Below are 20,226 nucleotides of genomic sequence, written 5' to 3' on the forward strand. Positions count from 1 at the left end.
TGAAATGCATCACGAGGTCATGCAAATAATGACTCACAATCGTTTGAAATAGTGGAGCGGAATGACGGATGAGCCGTGGCGTGCTGGATGGACAAAAGTATTGGGACACTGGGCCATTTGCAACGGTTTGAGGATATACTAGATTATCATGAGTGATAATCATGTAGTGTCTGGTGTGTGTTGAGGCTTTTACTCGCTGGAAACGGTCACAAGACGACAACCTGGATCTCCTGGCGAGTTAAGAAATGACCTGAGGCTTGCGTTGTTGCCAGACAACAATTGAGGGACATCAAGTTGCGTGGAGAGTTTTTATAACATGTTTCCCGCCCGAGTCATTCACCACAATAAAAAACATAAGCAGCGTGGGCCGTAACTATTGACGACACCCTCGTCACCACCAACCTCAAACCACACTAAAATGACAGTTTTTTTTTGTTTGTTTTTTTATTCTGCTGCTACAACAAAATTAAACAATTACAACAAATATTCTTTGGTATGATAGTTGGTGTTTCTCGAGTACTCGCTGTAAAAAAATAGAACTAAAAAAGTTGGCTGAATGCACAAATATCAAGGCAACATACTGCAAAAAGTTAAGCTTGCTTTGTTATGCCAACTTAGTGTTGCCTTAAATTTTTGATTTTAAAGTACTGTTTTAGTTCAAGTTGTCTTTTTAAACAATCTTTGAATATTCAAAGCAGAATAAAAGGGTGTAAACAATCTCTGATTGATTTCCACTTTGGTGTGCATACAACAAGGCGAGCTGAAAAGCCCCCCCTCCCTCCCTAACGCATGTTGCATGTTGTCGAGTGAAGCCGAGCAAATCCGAGCAGAACCGGCAGCGATGTCGTCTCGGGGCGGCCATATGGCAGGCGTCCTTGCTCGCTAGCTTGAGGGAGCCTTCCTCCCTCAGATGTTCACAAAGGAACCCCTGGCTCTCCGACATACAACGGTTGAGGAGGCCCGGCGAGTCACCCAGGTGGTGACCCGGGCCCACCAGGCAGAGCGGAACAAGAACATCAGCTTCATTGCCCCCCCCATTGTCAGAAAAGGCTCCCATGCACCCCTGCTCGGTGCCGTGCCTCCAGATGTGGCTTAATTTACTGCGACTCTGCTAATTGCTGTAATTAAGGATTAATTACTGTTAATTACCTTCGCATAAACTCATCACCAGTCAAAGAGCGAAGCCTTATGAAATGTGCCATGCTCAGGAACACACACGGCGTGTGTGTGCAAGCGTCAAGCGGCCGCTGTTACCGGGCCGCTGCTCCAGCATCTCGTCCCGGCGCTTGTAGGGCAGGACCGCCGTCGCCGGCCGGCGGCGCCTCGCCATCTGGCTCGCTTTCAGCATCAGTGCGCCGCGTGACATTTGATTAGAAGTAATTGATAGGCAAACGCCAGACCCCGATAAATGAAGTGCGCTCATTTTCTTTGCACTCATCGTTGGTGCTACAATGAAGTTTGAAACAAAGTTTTCTCCAAAAGTTTAGTTCCGCCTTGTCCTCAGATTGCTATAAATGCTTTAGTTCCACCCCCCCTTCTTTTTCCACGTCAAGCTGACATCATTCCGTCACACATGTGATCATCGGCTGCTGGCGCAGCAGCGAGCTGTATTGAGACAATTCCCCTTGGCAGGCTTCTTTCTGGTAGACGGCCAATCAGAAGCAAGTGGGATTTTTTTGTACTCTTAATCTTACCTCGAGTCAAAAACATTTATATACAATATATTCAATTGGGTTGCCAGATTTGAGCTTTCTGAATTGCATCCAAAATTGTTTGTGCGTGATTGAAATATTACTTTCTCTTTGTAGTTCACAATATTAGGGATGCCACTATATTCGCAAAGTCGAATATTCAAATCGTGTTTGAAATCAATAGTGGAGCCATACACTTCTCAGACGTGTTGAAAAGGGTCTTGGTCTTTCAAGCTTGGAAGTTTTGGTGATCCAGTTTTGAGCTGCCAGAAGATTCAAACAAATGTTAGAAAGCTCTTTAACCTCTTCAACCCTGTCAGGTTTTATTCATATTCATTCTTTTTTCTTTGGTCTTGCTCTTGTCACGGTCTGGTCTTGGTCTTGACTTGGTCCAAAAGTCTTGTTCTCGTCTTAAGAAGAGGTTTAGTCTTGGCCTGACGACATTCAAGATTCAAGAGTTTTTTATTCGCCATGTTTGAGCGTGCCAAACAAGGAATTTGACTTCGGTAAATCACAGCCTCTGTTCAACATTTAGGTGACTAACAACAACACTCAGGACATGTGAAAAACGAAAGATATTCTCAAACATCCCCTGATCTTAAACTGATCTTAAACTCCCAAGAGGGCAAGGAAAAACTCAAAACTCCAGCTAGGGGAAATGAGAAACCTTGAGAAGAGACCACAGATGGGAGGGTCCCTCTTCTAGGATGACCAGGCTGCAATGGATGCAGAGAGGACACATAGTACAAACAGTGTAGACAAAAAAGGTGTGGAAAGCGGGATGTTATTGTATGTTTGATCATCACCAGTTTCTGAGTCTTTTTTGGGTGATGTAACACAAGCAAGAACCAAGCGATGAGCTCTAACACCACCACAAACAGGAAACACGTGTGAGCAGGTGTGAGATGATCATTTTCCAAAGATCGTTTCAGTGAGTTTTGCTCTTAGATTCTTGCCATAGACAAGTCTTTGTCTACGCCAGCTCGTGATTTTCTCATCCGTGGCTTCCGGTGCGGCCTGGAACATTTCATCCGACACAGTGGCTGAGATCTTTATTTCAAGACACCATGGGAAGGATTGACAGCCGGAGGCTAGTATATATACATACATACTCCTGTAGTAATAAATGATTTTAATGAAGTTTTTTTTCTTTTCTTTTGAATTGGAGCGCAGTGCTATGGTGGCAAGGCGGTGTTCTGAATGGTCTTCTCCTCTGGCACTGGCTTCCTCATTATCAGGCCAGCCCCTCGGGCCTCAAACTGGCCTGCTTAGGCCCGGGATGATGACGATAATTACCGTTATTAGGAGTAGCTGCAGGGGGAGCTTGTTCTGAAAAACACCAAGCTGAGTTCTTGCCTCGCTTGCAGACGCATGAGAAAGTACCCATCATCGGCGGCGGAGAAGGAGGCGAATGGAAGTAGGGGGGGGGTTAAAAAAGGAGGGGATGAGGGGAGCGGCCACCAAATCCGCCTAATGTGACGCCTGTCAGCTCGTCTCCCACCAGCTGTCACCTCCCAAATGCACTGGGGTTCATTTTTTTAATTGACACCTCGCTTTCCTATTCCATTTCTATTTTTCGCCTTTCATTCTCCCTCCGTCGCGCTCTCCCCTTCCTCGCCTGCGCCACCCCCGTCCCCTCGACCCCCCCTCCCCCACCGCTCCTTGTCCCTAAAGCATTTCTTTGGCGTTTTTCCTCGTCCTTGGTATCCCCCCCCCCCTCCCCTCCCGCCGAGTGTCAGATACAACGCTCCCTTTCTGCACATGATACTCGAGATGGCTGATAAAACAGCAAGCTGTTTTCGAGCGACTTTATGACTGCGCCCTTGTGTACTGAGCCTGTACAGTTTTCCATTACCTGGTGATGGAGGGAACATTTTGGGCCACGAGACACTCCCAGGAGTCCATTGACACATACCACAAATCTACATCCCGCCCTCTACTGTGTTGCTTTTTCGGGAGTTTTGGTGCCATGGGTTTTTGTTACCACGTCTATTTTTTAACGCGACGATTAAAAACAGCAAATCAGACTGACCTAATGTGGCACGTATTCGTTGTCGTTAGTCTGTACTTTGCCTAAATGGGTCAGTGTGTGTGTGTGTGTGTGTGTTCTTCTGGGAATATAAGAAAATGAATATTTGAGATGACTTGATATTCAAAATTTCATGTTACAAACAGAACATGTTGACATTCCCTGAAAATCGTGACAAAAGTCCTGATCATTCCAAATATAATAATGCTCAGTTATGCCCGACCTGACCACTGGCAGATTGTGAAATTGTCATTCTGCAAAATTTCCCTCTCTCAACATTTTACTTATTTCAAGACACGAAAGGGGCAATAAAAAGCGGTCATCATCGGCGGTGTGGTTTGGTCCCATCGCAGGTCACTTGGCGGGACGGCGCCGCGCTTGTAAACACATGCAGATGAGCGGATTCTGAACTCCCCGGTGGAGCACCGAGGCGAGGACTTGTATTAGTGATACTTGTCATGTCTGCTGTAAATCACACGCCCGCCGCCGCCGCCGCTTCCCACAGCCCTCAGCCGCCGCCACCTCCCCCGCCACTTCCTTCTCCAGGTTCCTGGGTTGTTGTTTTGTCTCAGAATGCTGCGTGGCAGGGATGAATGGTGGTGATGTTACATTATCATGTGGCTGTCGCTTTCACTCCTGCTGACTGCTCCGTGACAGGCCCACACACACATACACACACACACACACTTGCAGAGCGGCTGTGTCAGGAGCAGACCTGATTTATTAACTGCTGAAACCCGAGATGACGTGTGCCCACACAATCAATAGAAAGCACAGCCAGCGCCGGCCGGGTCACGTGAGCGCGGCGAGGAAGGATGCAAAAAGGCGCGCCGGCCCAATCGTTGCCGAGTCTATTGCATTACTCTATGGATGGGAAATGGATCCGGTCCAGCGTCAGCCGGAGACGAGGAGGCTCCATCACAGCCGTTGCCTCTTCCATCTTCCTAATTGTGACACCGTGCCTCGATATCGTTAATGAAACATGCTTTTATTTAAAGGCGCTCGCGTGGAGGCGGCCGCACAGAGGTTGCCGGACGTTTTGTGCGTGCGTGCGGGCGGGCGGGCACGCGCGTGTGCGTGCGCCGAGTACCTTGACGCTTGCTTCCCTGTGTGGGCGGCTTAATCGGCCTGTTTATTTACGCTCTCGTTGTCTGCACACAGCAGGCAGTGCGGCGGTGGATGCCTGCCAGCTCTTAAGGGAGTAAAGCAGCAGAAATTAGTTTTGTCAATAAGCAAAACAAAAGCTTATTCTTAGAATTCCATTCATTATTCCAGCATACGGCTAGAGGATTGTTTTTGACGCTTATTCATTTTTAATGTGGTGCCTTTTTTTGGGAGGGTGGAAGTGCCTGCCCCACATTGCATAGGAAGGAGGGAGGGGGATTATACAAGAGCAAAGCGGAGACAAGGAAGGGGGGGGGAGGAAGAGGGGAACGTGTCCTCTCATTGTTCAATTAAGTCTGTCGGTAATGATCAAGATGAGATGATGGCCTTCTTCCCTTTATAGATACTCATCTGCCAGGGCCTGTGAAATAAAGGCAGGATGGAGGCGCACAATAAAAGGCTCTCGGCGCTATTATGCAAGCGCGTGCACGTGATGTATTGCAATAGGGCCACTTGTGCTCGTGTCAGGTGATTATGTTAATGTACGCTCGCAGAGTTCACAAGGCGCACTCTGACTGGCATTAAGGCCTTATCGATTCCTTCGCTATTAGCCGACGGGAATAAATAAAGCTGACGGCCGCGGTCGGGGTAATTATACACGGCGCGGCCGATTGTTTGATTCCCCCCTTATTAATTGTATTTATTTAATCCATTTCATGCTTTTAGCCGTGCACTCTGGGAGTCGGAAGGCAGGGAATTAATAAATCACTCTCGGGCTCATTAGATTTCCCCCCTCTGGTCGGGATGTGCCGCTATTTTGTCAGCATCCAATTGGCGAGCGTTTCCTGCCGCTGGTGTGATTCGCATGGAAAAATGTCTGCCAACACACACGCACGCGTTGCATGTGTGCGCCTCCCCCCGTGTGAACTCCTGACCTTTTCCAGCCGTCTGATGGCCATTGACATTTGCCTCTCGAGTCGAGCTTGCTCACGTGTTGGAGCTGATGCGAATGGATGATGATATTGCTTGAGGAGAAAAAGAGAAGCAAGGCAGAGGGGGAGAAAAAAAAAGAATAAGGGTAGCAGAAAGAAGAAAAGAGGGCAGACTAGCTCTCCATCTGGACCCCCCGCTCGCCGCAAAGGTCACGGGGCGACTCCGGCTTACATCGTCATTACAAAAGAGCCGCCGCCGTGAGCGGCCGCGGCGGGAGAACAACACAATTTACCCCCGCCGTCGTCTTCAGGATGTAGCGCCCGTAATCACGCCGTCCCACTCAAAGCACGCCGGGACGCCGAGCTGTCTTTGTCCTTGAAGATGCGCTTGTAATGGAGGGCTGCACCCGGTCGCTTGCTCGCTCGCTCGCTCGCCTTTTCTCTTTTCGGCGGGAAGACTGCCTGCGCGGCTCCTTTCGCCTTCTGGTGGCGGGAAGAGGCAGGACAATCAACGCCTCGCAACGCCTGGACAATGTCCCTTCACAAAGATTCTTTCTTTTTGTGATTGTGGCATCCTCTGAGCTGTTTTGAAGCACGTATCGCCGGACACGCGCTGCGTCTCGGCACCCTCTTCCGGGCCTCCTCGTCACGCCGGCCGGCCGGCCGGCCAAGTGTTATTTGAGGGCCGCGGGCATGTGACGACAGGTTCAAACGCACTCTCACCTCGACGAGAGTGTGAGCAGACGTCAGGCGGAGGGCTGCCATTTTTGACAACGCTGTTGAAGTGCGTGCGTGTTTGTGTGCGTGCGGCCTTTCGAAGGTGTCTTTGCCGACCCCATAAGCGCTTATTAGGATCATCAATTTTGATTATTTGCTATTTTTATGATGCATCAAGATCCTGCAATTTCAAACTTGAGCTCAGCCCTCTTTAAATACACATTTATTGAAATTGAGCAACGTGTCTTTGCATGAATATAATATGTTTATTGGTGTTGTGGCTTTTAAATACCCCCCCGCCGACAAGACCGTAAAGCCGTCAGCCAGAGAGCAAACGTAGTCTGAGCATAAGGAGCACCATGAAAGATGAACTCTGGTGCAAGGCTTTGTTCATTTTTTTTTTTTTCTTCATGAAATGATTGTCAGAATCGATGAAATTATCGTTTTATGATCTCAGCTCGCTGCCGGCCTTTTTGAGGCGGCGGCGGCGGCGTTTTATGGCTCCGACTTGATCCATTAAAATGACGGCCATATTTTAAGGAGGATCGTTTGCAAGACAGACACGGAAGACGGTTAAGACGCTCCCCAAGTCATTGTAAAACGTTGTGGGTTTTTTGCTTTGGCCCAAGTGACGATTTGTCAGGTTTTTGACGTGAGCATGTCTCGCCGTGTTCTCCCCAGTGCTCAGTATTCGCGGCGCCCAGGAGGAAGAACCTCCCGACCCTCAGCTGATGCGTCTGGACAACATGCTGCTGGCCGAGGGCGTCGCCGGGCCCGAGAAAGGCGGCGGGTCGGCAGCTGCGGCCGCCGCCGCCGCCGCCACGGGAGGCATCGGCGCCGACAACTCGGCGGAACACTCCGACTATCGGGCCAAGCTGACGCAGATCCGACAGATTTACCACACGGAGCTGGAGAAGTATGAACAGGTAGGAGGGGCGACGACGACGACAAATTAGAGCGAGCGCTTCGTTGGCTCGGCCTGAGACGAGCGCAGCGAAATAAACTGATCGCATCAGCTGAATCATTTTATTATTTCATTAGCTTGAATTTCTTTTGGGCGGATTCCAGCTGGACTCTTCTGAAAGGCCAGACATGAAAGTCTTTTCCTTGTAACCAAAACAAATACAGCTGATGGACACTTTCCACATCAAATCGACTCTGCGGCGGGAACGTTGACTTGGATTGGATAAGAGATCCATTTTCTTTATTGGGATGAATCGAAATGCTGATTAATTAGTTGTGTCACCATTTCAATGGGGTAATGTTTTTTTGTTGAAAAGATGTGACTGGAAGTTGAACTAAAATGAATCCTTGAATGGTATGGAGATGCCGTCCGTATAGACTGCATACATCGCTGGCCTCGACAGATAGATTGATAGATGAAAGCGGTGCGGCGTGCCTTTGATTTCCAACGGACGGGTCAAAGCAGCTGCCACGCTCGATTGTGAATGTGTGTCGAGGCGCAGGTCAGAGGTCAGCCCGCCCTGACCTCGTCTGGCAAACTGACCTTTTCAAGAGGTGACGATGAGCTAAGTTTCCACAACATTAGGCACACCTGGGCCATCTAATGACAATGTTTTTTTTTCTCTCTTGGAGGCGTCTAATTGAGCAACTTCCTTTGCCTGTCGTATAAATAAATAAAAATTGGGGCTGATTTTTTTTTTTTTTTAAAGCGGCTGATTAATTGTTTGGCACACCCCACACCATAGGATAATCGGTCAGGATAGTCTTTCAGAAATTTTGGCCCTTTCCTGACTTTGATCCGAAGCAAAACGATTCTAATTTGGCCCAATCGTTGCTAGGCGGGACAACCAGTCTGCGCTTTTCAGACGGCGGCCAGCCGTTCTGTCCGTCACAGCGCCGCCACTCTTCTCCAACGACTTGAACGTCTCGTCACTCTCGGGGAAGTCAAAGTGCCGTCGCGGCTTTGTCATCTTCTCCGGAGGACGGCGAGTCATCGCCGACTGTCAAAGTCAATATACACCTGCGCCTTTTTGTGTGTGTGTATGTCACCGCGCTAGCTCGCGCCGCCACGCGCACGTATGACTGAGTTATGTCGGCAAAACGGCTGCTCGGTGCGTCACTTTGACTGACGTAACCTCGGTGTTGACAAGCAGCAGACACCTTGCAGTCTCACGCGCTGACTGATTCAGGCAGGGAAGGAAGGAAGGAAGGAAGGAAGGAAGGAAGGAAGGAAGGAAAGAAGGAGCGCCACACACTTTTAAACGTCTTGAACGCTGAATGCCTGCTGTCGTTTTCCGTTTGCCTTCACTTGTCTCCAAGTCGTCATTCTTGTTGTGATGGCAAGCGCTCGAGCGCCGGCGCCACCTTTGTTTGCCGTCATGCATGGTACGTTGCCTCGGCTGCTTGAATGTACGATCTTATTGTCCCGCTAAAGGATATTCCAGTTTCCTTCTCGTGTGAAGAATGAGTTAAAAGCTGCACACGGAGGAAGGACAATTTCCCAATTTTCATTGAACTAAACATGCATCCTAATTAGCGATCCTCCGATTAATCGCCCACCGATAATGATTGGCTGAATTTATCATCACTTTATCAGATCTACAATAACCTATTTTTTTACTTTTTTTTTTCTTCTTCATATTTTGGGCTTGCACCATTGGAAGTACCGTTATGAACCGCAATGTTGATCGATTCTTATAAATAAGCTAAATAAATAAATAAGCTAAATAAGCTAACAGTTAGCCTGTCCAGCTAGTTTGAGCCACTGCTATTACACGATGAAAAAAACAAATGAGCTCGCGTCACTCTTTGTGCAGGCGTGCAACGAGTTCACCACCCACGTGATGAACCTGCTGCGGGAGCAGTCTCGAACGCGGCCCATCTCGCCCAAAGAAATCGAGCGCATGGTCAGCATCATCCACCGCAAGTTCAGCTCCATCCAGATGCAGCTCAAGCAGAGCACCTGCGAGGCCGTCATGATCCTGCGCTCGCGCTTCCTCGACGCCAGGTATGCCTTTCTATCTTCATGATGTCTTGGGCTCCAAGTTCATATGTTAGAATTGTTATTATAAAAAAAAAACACGCTAGAGAAGAAAACAAGGGCAAAACTGAAATTTAAAATTTAGAAACGTTTTGTCAAAATGTTCATTTTATATATATTTTTTTGTTTTATTTTTATTTTTTTATTTGACTGGAACAGTGTACATCAATGAAAATTTCTGTAGATGCACCATAATCTCCGTAATCTTTTATAAACAATATTTATTATTTTTGTTACTTCAAAGCTATACAAGGGGAATGTTAATTTTTTTTTTTTTTTTTCTGCTTTAGGCGAAAAAGGAGGAACTTCAACAAACAAGCAACAGAGATTCTAAACGAGTACTTCTACTCCCATCTCAGTAACCCTTATCCCAGTGAAGAGGCCAAAGAAGAGTTGGCCAAGAAATGCAGCATCACAGTGTCACAGGTGACCACTGGCAACCCAAAAACTTGAAACACTTTTTGCAAACGTTTTGTTTTTATACTGTATATGTATATATTTAGGAATATTTACTATACTGGTCCTCCGAGCGCAGGCAATCACGAATGTCGATTCAGCAAAAAGCGTGCGTGTTGTAATCCGAACACTGTGTGTGCTGTGGAAAAAGGTCTCCAACTGGTTTGGAAACAAGAGGATCCGCTACAAGAAAAACATCGGCAAGTTTCAGGAGGAGGCCAACATGTACGCGGCCAGGACCGCCGTCAATGCCACCAGTGTGTCTGCGCACGGCAGCCAGGCCAACTCGCCCTCCACTCCCAATTCAGCAGGTAACATCTCACACACACGCACACAGACACACACACCGCTCCGGCCAAGATATTTATTTATCTTCCATTTCACCTAGCGCAGATGTTGACCTAAGCTCTTAAAGCTGGATAGTGTTGTCTGTGCGCTTTGGCCTTTTTTTCTTGAAGTAACCCAGAAGGTGCACGCTGTCCCTTGCCTCTTGCCTTTTTCAGCTGGCCATCTGACACTCATTTTCTTCTCTCTCGCTCTGCATTATTGACCCTTTTGCTCTTAATTGTTCCTGCCTCTTGTCCGGTTGACCTCGTGCATGCCATTAAGCCGGCGAAAGGGCAAGCCGAGTCTTTTGTCATAAAGAGACGTCGGCCGCAGTATTGGATTAGGACCGGGTGTTGAAATCAAGTTACGCCCTGCTCCCTTTACATCTGGGCAGCTGAGGTCCATTAAAGGTCCGACGCCGTTCTTTGGGTCTTCCTGCAGATCAATTATGGCTTCCTTAATGAAATACATACTCACATGCCAGCGTGCACAACAAACAGTGATCGAATCCACCAGGCAGGAGTTCTGGGATGTTTTCCGTGCCGCTCCTCGTCAACTAACCAACCCACTTTTGCTCGTGCGAGATCTTTGAAACTCCTTTTTCTATCCTTTTTTTTCTGGCTCTTCTTTTCCTTCTCTGCATCTGTCGTGCTCTCAGGTTCTGCTGGTTCCTTTAACATGTCAAACTCCGGAGACTTGTTCATGAGTGTGCAGTCCCTCAATGGGGACTCGTACCAAGGGGGGCAGGTTGGGGCCAACATACAATCCCAGGTAGGCGCCTCTATGCTTTACAAGACGAGAACACGCTTCAGTTGCAACCTGCATTCATACAGTCCTCATCATTGAGGTTCAAAAGCTTCACTCAATCTTGGAATGTTTTAGGATTAACGTCATAAACGCTAATATGCATCTCAATGAGGCAACAGCTTAAATGCCGCTTGGCCGTCTTTGCTTTGTAAACCGGCCCCCGCTAATTGAGATGAACACAATAGCTCGACCTCCACCAAGACTCGGAGGTTGAGCTTTGCCTCCAGCGTTCCGTGATGGCGCCGACCATTGTCAAAGACTCGTTGAGTAGACGACGGCGGACAGTTCTGGAAATGGCGCAACACTTATCAGCACCCCTGACGCGCTTAGCGTAGCCGTAGCGTAGCCGGCGGCGTAGCGCACGGGCGACATGTGCGACCTTGCCCCAGTGGACGCAGATGTCCGGCGCCGCGCTCAAGAGTGTTACCAGTCTTCACCGGGAACTGAAGAAACACCACCCGTGGTGATTCTCTCGTTTGGTTTCAGTGCTTTTGGCAGCGTTCCTCAACACATCCGACACACACGCACACACTTTTCCTATTCAGATCAACTCTGGAAACACCCGAGGTTGACCGTGAATATGCAAATGTGACAACTCTTAAAGGGGGTAAAGTGCTCTTCGGGGTAACCCCCCCCTCTTGCCCCCGCCCACATCCAACCTCACATTCGGCGTAATGGATTATTTTTACGACTATGTCAGACTGCTCCGTGCATTTCCGCTAGAGGAAGGGGGGAAAAAAAAGTTTGACTAAATGAGCCTTGAGTAGAGTCATTTGTAGTGGAACCCAAATGGCAGGTGTGCTTTTTCAAGCATAACCTGGCTGACTGCGCTGCCAAGAGCTGCAAAGTAGCTCCCAGTGAACATGGAAAATGGCTGTTTTCCAGAAGAAGAAAAAAAAAGATTCGACGACTAAATGCCCTATTCATTACAGTGACTGCAGCCAAACAGGCATGTAAAAAGTTCATTAACAGTTACCAAAATCATAATCTGTAATACCGAGAGCGCCACTGCCACCTACTGTTGTGGATGTGCAATTACACTAATCATCTAAAAGCAAGCCCCCCCCCCCATTTGAAGTAGGCAAATACAATTCCGTGTCATTTTGAGAAAAGCAACATAGTCCGATACGGTTTACGACAGTGCGGACAGATGACATTTCACCACTTTGTTTTATTTGATTTAGACGTGATCACGAAAACCACAAATGGTGCATTCCTAATTTGTCTCCTCATCATATCTTGTCCTTTTGCTGGTTATCAAGCTTGTACAAGCTTGCCATGCACTGATTGTGTCCTGTTTACGCTAGCCTTTCAGTATCGCACTGACCTTTCCAGCTGCACGCCACTCTTTGTTATCCGCACCTTTTGTCTGACCTGGGCTTTTATTATGTGTGCCCCCCCCCCAACACCATCCCACCCCCACCAAACCCTCTTCCATTGTTCCAGGTGGATACCCTTCGCCATGTTATCAGCCAGACCGGCGGATACAGTGACAGCCTCGCCGCCAGCCAGATGTACAGTCCACAGGGCATCAATGTAAGTACGCCCGCACGGAAAGATGTCGCGCGCGTCGTGCTGCCACCGCACTCGGTTTGGGCTTGCCCCCCCCTCCCCCCCCCCTCCCGCTTTGGCTCCGGCCGTGCCCTGGGTGGCAGGCAATGAGGCAGCTAGCGGCCTGAATTCGCTGGACACGCTCCGAGTCTGTCGGGGGACATTAGCGTTAGCGCGGCACCTGCAGTGGACGGGAACAAGGACACAGGTGTCATCCGAGCACAACAATGCTCCTCTCATGTCGCAAAGCCAAGTTTAACACCTCTCGTGCTTCACTTCTAGAGTTGCTAATTATCTACGCCAAGGTTTTCTGTTTGTTCATAAGAAATTACACCACAATTTCTCGTACAAAGAACCTGTCAACATGCATAATGTTGTGTTGACCCAAATTTGCTATTGTTCTGCCTTGGTGGATGATTTTGGAAAAAAATGAAAGGTATGGGGAAAAGGCATAGATTTGAAATCATCAACCTTCATTGCCATGACGACAGGAGCCGAACAAAGCTCGAGCGTGACTACTCAGTGTTGTTGACTTCGATTTGTTACATTTTGGCAGTTTAGTAGAGTTACTTTCAATAACAAAAGATTGACTTGGTTGCAACAGCCCTTTGTCTTGTCGCGATCTTAACGAAGCACAATAAAGCTTTTGTAAGTGTTCTGGGCCGGGCCAGGCCAGGCCAGGCACGGCGGCAGCGGCGGCGGGACTGGAGGCGCTGTGTTAACATGTATATCCACAGCGACAGGCGGCGCGGCGCTGAACAGAATCAATACGACAGTCGCGGGGACAGAGGGAGCGGGGCTTTGGGCGAACAGTCCAAGCACATTGCCCCGATCATTCATCTACTCAAACAGCCGCACTGACAAGGCTGCAACAGCCCCTCGCGCGCGCTATAATAAGAACACGCACGCATGGAGATGGGCGCAACAGGCTCAACGGGGTGTCCCACCCCGAGTCTCGCTCGACCCCACTGCAATTATTGACCAATCATTACGATCAAAGCAGATGTCTTTCTTTGGAGATACGCCAAAGCGAAGCTAACTAGCAATGGGTTTGGACATGAGGAAATGGGTTGAAATATGAATCAAAAGCCATACAGTTCATGTTTTCTTGTGTCACACAACAAAGCTGAGTTATACATCCAAGATTCATATGCAAGTTTTTTTGAAAGCGCCTGAAGGTAGTTTTAAAATCTAAACAAGGATGTTAGTTGGAGATGACATATCATGTCCTTGTTCATTTCATGTTAAGCTACGTGATCCAAAACAAAACAGGCAGCCGCCGTATTTTATTTGTTTTAACACAAATCCAGATACGATAATACCAACATGTAAAATTTAATAAGCAACCACTCCACATTGATGAGTTTGATCTTTTCCCCCAATTTTGTATTCTTGTGTAATTTCTGCAAAATAGATTATTTCATCCCACATTCCAAATTTGAAACAATGACGTTCACTTATCTTGAATTTAAAAAAAAAAAAATAGCAAAACATACATTTTAAATGAAACTTTACAAAAAAAAACAAATGCAATTTCTGGTCATCTGGAGCATCACCTTAATGTGTATTATTATTATTACATTTTATTCAAATCTTATTTCGCCATTCTTTCTTAAATGCTTTGTTTTTTTTCAATATATTGTCATACCCAACATCCCAACAATGAATTACATATATTGAAAAAGAAAAAAGTAGCATGAACAACAATATTTGTTCATTTACATTGACTAAAATTCTACCTGTCATTGTCTTCTTGAAGAGTATCAATTTATTTTCCATTCATGACATTATTTAGTTATTTTATCCTATTTAGGGGCCAACCTTTTTTTTTTTTTTAAATAGTCCTGTGTAGTGAAGATGAATGTCAATATTTTTGGCGTTTCCAGTGAAAATGCATTGCGAGGAGCTGAGGAGTGAACGCTTGTACTGTTGCTTTTGCTTTTGGCTTCCTCACCTTCCTTCTCCTTTCATCCTTGAACAACCATTGTCCCCCCGCAAATTGCTGATGGGCGTTGTTGCCTCTCCCAGAAAGCCAAGAATGTTTTGTCCCTCCCGTATTTTTTTTCCTTTTTTTTTTCCCCTCGCCGCTCGATTTTGAATGACATGACAGGCAGCCTGTACGCTAAATAACAGGCTTTGGGAAATAAGCGGCTGCTGAAAAGCACGTCCCCATTTTCACTTAATAGTAGTTGAAATTGCAATTGATGTCACTAATGGTCCTTAGTCAACCTTTGAAATGATTCTTTCATCAGAGTTTTTCAATTATTATTATTGTTAGTATATATTTTTTCATTCTAACATATGAATGTGTGTGCGTGTATTTTGGCTCTTCAGTTACTTTCAAATGATGTCCAGGGACAGCACGCACAAAGCTATTTTTAATCAAAAATCTTTTTATATTGAGTGTGCACGTGTGTGTGTGTGTGTGTGTGTGTGTGTGTGTGTGTGTGTGTGTGTGTGTGTGTGTGTGTGTGTGTGTGCGTGTGTGCGTGTGTGCGTGTGTGCGTGTGTGCGCACGCATGCGTACGTGTGTGTTGTTTGTGTGTAAAAGCATACAAACCAAGCCTGTTGTTGGGAGAGATACATTTTGTGTTTTGATTCCAATTTCTCTGGGAATTTTTTTATTTCATGTGTTGTAGGAATTCATAGCCTTTTTTTTTTCACTGTAGCCACCCAGGAGAAAATTCTATTGTGATAAACAATGATGTTTCATATAATTTTAAATTATTGATCTCGATTTGTCTGTATATTTTAATTATTTGCTTTTATATATTCAATTTTACATTGTATATTTACAGGTATTAGATGCTAGTATGCTATTCATTTTACAGCATGTAGTGATTGTGGACAGTACAAAGGAAAACATCTTTAGTGTGTGTGTGCGTGTGTGTGTGTGTGTGTGTATGGGTGTGTGTGTTATATTTTAGTCATTATTAATTTAATATTTTGTATGTCTATCAATTTTGATATTTTAGAGATGTTAGATTTGGTATTGATTTTGTTTGAAGACATTTGTTACATTTTTATGAGTCATTTTAAATCAGTTGAATTTTATTGAATTTTATATGTTAGATTGGTACTTTTCATTTTACATATATTTGTTTTCATGCATTTTATATCTTCATTTTTTTATAGATGTGTAAGATCTGTAATATAAAACATTATGGTGTATATAAACACAAAAATAGATATGTAGACATAGATATATAGCAAGATATTGTAGTTAGATCTTCTTGCATTAACTTTGTATATGTTTAATGTTTTGATATTGATTTCTTTTATTCCTGTTTATTTATTTGATATTGTGTCATGCTTAGTAGCAGCACAGATTTATTTTTGTATTTATTTTTTTAACGACAGATCCAATTGCAGTGATGTCGTCAATGTGCCGCTCAGAGTGACTAGGGATCAATGTTTGCGCAGTATCTGGCGATGGCTATGATACGCGGGCGGGGTGCTATTAACAAGCTTTATACCCCGCAGGTCCTCCTCTTTCACTCTTTGCTGTGCAGTTAAAAGCTCTCCCGCCTTTTGTTTCCAGACGAACGGCGGCTGGCAAGATGCTCCGACCCCTTCGTCGGTGACATCACCCACGGAAGGACCCGGAAGCGTTCATTCGGACACCTCCAACTGAATCCGTCCACCCTGCCGCCGTCACCTGTATAAAAAGCAGAACTGACCTTCACAGTATTAAAAACAAAGGAGTTGACGATGCCGCTGTGGGCAGAGGAGGAGGAAAAGCCCAAACCAGAAAGAAAAAAACAACCGCAACGTTTCCTCTGCTTGTAACCTTGGACATTTGGGATACAAACAATGAAATTCAAAATCAGCGGAGAGGTTTGTACAGCGTTCACACACACACACACACACACGTTCTCTTCTATTGGATTCCGAGGGCTGGGCTTACTTCTCCATCAACCGTTTCCCCATCCGGTGCAGCCAACGCTAAAGTAAATAAACCCGAGCGTCGGTTGCTTTTAGTCGTCATTCTACCTCTCAGCCACTCCGAGAAGGAAGAAAGTAGAAAAAAAACGTCAGTGATCGGGATTTGTTTTGCAAAAAGTTGTCTTTGCGAGCAAGAGGCACATCTTCTTACTTATTCTACATTTTGTTGTCTCTCACCTATTCTATTCTATGGTACGCCATTTTAGACTAATATTGCTCAGTTGTTTACAATGTGTGCTTGATCCGAGTATGTCCATCCCCCCCCCCTCGCCTGTGTCTCCGGCGTCTTTGAACCCAGTTTGTGTCGGGACATGTCCGCCTCTAAGGTAACCCTGTGAAGTATGTTATCTGTAAAACAATAAAGAAATACTTGTCATCACGTCCGACAAGTTTGACGTCATTCATTTCGTCGGACGAATTTTGGAAACATGAAAGAAAAATGTTTTTACATAAAGTGGCCGTGCTTTTAATGAAAACTGAAAAGAAAAATTTGTTAAAAATGTAAAGTAAAAAGCGCTTAATGAAAGACGATATCTTGTTCGGTACGATGCACACGCATCTTTTAAATTTTCCGGTTCAAAGCGTTTTTAATTACAGCCCAAATATTTGTATAGATTTTGCGTGACATTATCATCTGATGTATATGAACGACAGTATTTCAACTTACGTGTGGCGCACCAGTCGGAAAAATGACAGAATATCTGAGGAGAAAGTTCGTCCAGGACATTTCTAACCGAGTTTGCGTTTGACGACACGGACCACTATTTAATCTATTTAAACGGGGAAGTCGTTATGTTAATGGAGTTGTACATATGCAATACAAAGCTCCATCCACAGATGCTTGCCACCAAAGGAACAACTTGCTGACACACACACACACACACACACACACACACACAAAAAGAAATCAACAACGAAAATATGTGACAATATGTGATGTGGTTTTGTTCAATTGTGTCCTTCGGTTGTTTCCGGTTGTTGAGTTGATGTGTTTTCTAACCATCTATAAAAAAACACAAAAAAACTTTTTTTGTTTGTGGTCTGCTCAGGTTTTTGTAATTTTTTTTCTGTTTTTTTCTATTGTTACACATCATGTAGGCACTTACTTTTCATCGTTTCACCGCCGCTCGTAAACTAGCTACCATTGTGCTCGGCTTGCTTTGTCCAAAACTGTTCTTGGCGCATTGAAAAAAAAGATGACGTGATACAGCGATGCATCAGAAGTCAGCATAATGTCAACATCATGAAAGAGTCCTTTATAAATGTGCTCATTCATCACAGCCTTACGAAAACAGGAAGTGAGCCGAGGTTACGCACTGCAAGGAGACGTTCTCCTTTTATGGCTCAGCATCTCGCTCCTCGTAATTACTCCTGTCTGACTTAATGGCACACATTAGACTCCCTGACAAAAAAAAATTCACCTGTTTCATTTTAGCGCTTGCTTTTTTAAAGAAGCTTTTAGAGTTTAAATTTGCATTGAGCATCTGTTTTCTATGCTTTTGTTTGCGCTTACAAGACAAATGTGATTTTTTTTTCTTTTTCTCTGAAAAGCACATACATTGTTTCTGTTTTGGGGTGAAAACGATTTTTATTGTACTTTCTTTTTGTCACATCCCCTGCCCCTCCATAAAGTCTAGTATGAAATGTTTTGAAAGGTTTTTGCATTACTTAATACATCCTAAATACATACAATAAATTACTACAAAGAGGACGCCCCGTAGGCCTCCACCAAGGCAAAATTTAACCTTCTGAACCGTTTTTTATTTTTTTTATTTTTACTGCTTAACTACCAGGACTGACCTGTGAGGGGCAGCATGGTGCCACAGACCCCCCTCCTCCCCCAGACTGCAGAAAAATCCAAAGAAGAAATCAAAACAGCCAGGTTAACTTTTCTGGTAACCTGCTTAAATTTGACACGACCACTGGTTAACGCTAATTTTGAATCTGAGTTGGCGTTGTGTCTGCAAATGAGTTTTTCATGCCGATTTCAAAACTGTGGTCACTTTTTTTCTTGCACATCAGGATTTTGAGATATTTTTATTGAAGTTTGATCTCTAAAATCTTGCGCAGAACAGATTTCACTTTGCATGCTAATTTATAGCTGCGACTATTCAGGAAAAAAGTCCACTTGTTGCTAAACCTCATCCTTAATTCATAAATATTACTAAACATATTGCTCTATTACATATCATATTATTTTATGAAAATCTGATGTGCTTGAGAAAAATTAAGGCAGATTTGGAATCAGCACAAAGAATTCCTCTAGAATCATTTTTTTGTTACATCTGTGATGCAAACATTTTTGGAAAAATAGATATTCACTTTTATCCGGTTTTGCACCACAATTTCATGAGGTTCTTGCCTGTCGCGTCCCTCCCCACGGTGTCACGATAATCTGTTTGGTCATTACGCGTGCAATCCTGCCAAGAAACACACAAACAAACAGTGATGAAACCATAAGAATAACAACAAAGCACAATAATGGCCCCATCCTTGCCAGATTGTCCCCCACACAACAGTGCTGACATTATCGGCCAGGACAGTCGCATGTCCGACAGAATTACTTTCAGCGCAAGTGAATATTCATAATTGGCCCGGCGACGGGGTGAGGGGAGAAGGTAGCAGTTGGCGCTGAAGTCTGCAGACGGTCACAGGCCTTGACTGCTGAGTGAGTGTGAAATGCCAGAGCCAGACTGCTGGCCCGCGCCCCGAGGGCCATCGAAGAAGCCTGCCCGCCTGCGACGACGACGCGGGCGTCAAAAACAATTGTGACAAAGCCTCGTCCCAACACATCTTTCTGGCCTCTGTGCCATGTGGCTCATCGCAAAGACACAAAGCTTTTGTGGGGCTGCTCGTCATTACTAACTTGACAGAGCAAGAGCAATGGATCACACCAAAAATATTGTTCAGTGTAACATACCCTTGAATATGTTAAGTCATTGACAATCATGCCCAAAAGTGTAGGTTAATAAAAGTAACCCACAGCTCTGGCTCTCTGTAGGCAGGCATAAAAAGCAGGATTTTTCAAGGACTTGATATTTAGTCAGGTTCGCCTCCAAAAAAAAAACAAGGGGCAGCTTCGTTCAAATTTGTCAGACTAAGTAGTGTGCCGCCATCTAGCGGTTGACAGTGGGATCCAATGCAATATAAACAAGAAACAAAACAAAAAGAAATCATAAACTAATACTACCCTGACTTTCCCACTTTTTAAACATCGCTTAAGATTTTTAAAACTGACACTTTTGTTTTGTCAAGATTTATGTGCTAGTGCGTCACCTTCATCAAAATGTATATGGAACCACATTGTGATCAAAGTTGTCCGGAGGAGGATGATCATTTTTCACGCTTGTTGGTAGATTTTGTCACTTTGTCGTGGTTTTAAGTCCTCCTTGTCCCTCCGAGGTGATGGCGCTGTGCGTGGGCTGATTGAACGCAAATGTTGATGTTGACATCTGCCTCCGCAGATGCCGTCATTGCGCCGTGTATAATTACAGCTCCTGCTATGGAGGAGGAAGAGCAGGGGTGGATGGCCCAGACACCTTGTCTGATGAGGAGGAGGAGGATGATGAGGAGGATGGTGGTGCTGAAATGAGTGGCCATGATGAGGCCTCGGGTGATGAGTGCAATATTCACTCGTTTGCACCCTGCCACACACAGAATGTC

At 45.4% G+C, this 20,226-nt stretch overlaps 1 protein-coding gene across 2 annotated transcripts in view; it reads left to right on the top strand.

Moving 5' to 3' along the window:
• LOC148387159 (pre-B-cell leukemia transcription factor 1) overlaps positions 1–16,946 on the top strand; it is an 80,404-nt gene extending 63,458 nt beyond the window's left edge. The window contains exons 5-11 of one of the 2 annotated variants that reach the window (XM_088396038.1): positions 7,155–7,399; positions 9,254–9,444; positions 9,768–9,903; positions 10,085–10,244; positions 10,919–11,031; positions 12,514–12,603; positions 16,160–16,946. In XM_088396038.1, coding sequence (XP_088252164.1) covers positions 7,155–7,399; positions 9,254–9,444; positions 9,768–9,903; positions 10,085–10,244; positions 10,919–11,031; positions 12,514–12,603; positions 16,160–16,252 — 1,028 coding nt within the window. In that variant the 3' untranslated portion in view covers positions 16,253–16,946. The remainder of the gene's footprint in view (positions 1–7,154; positions 7,400–9,253; positions 9,445–9,767; positions 9,904–10,084; positions 10,245–10,918; positions 11,032–12,513; positions 12,604–16,159) is intronic. The other variant, XM_088396039.1, reaches the window with a different exon arrangement.
• Positions 16,947–20,226: the final 3,280 nt, after the last annotated feature.

Source organism: Syngnathus floridae, chromosome 14, assembly GCF_059516105.1.
Source record: "Syngnathus floridae isolate MCC-2025c chromosome 14, RoL_Sflo_1.0, whole genome shotgun sequence".
NCBI lineage: Eukaryota > Metazoa > Chordata > Actinopteri > Syngnathiformes > Syngnathidae > Syngnathus > Syngnathus floridae.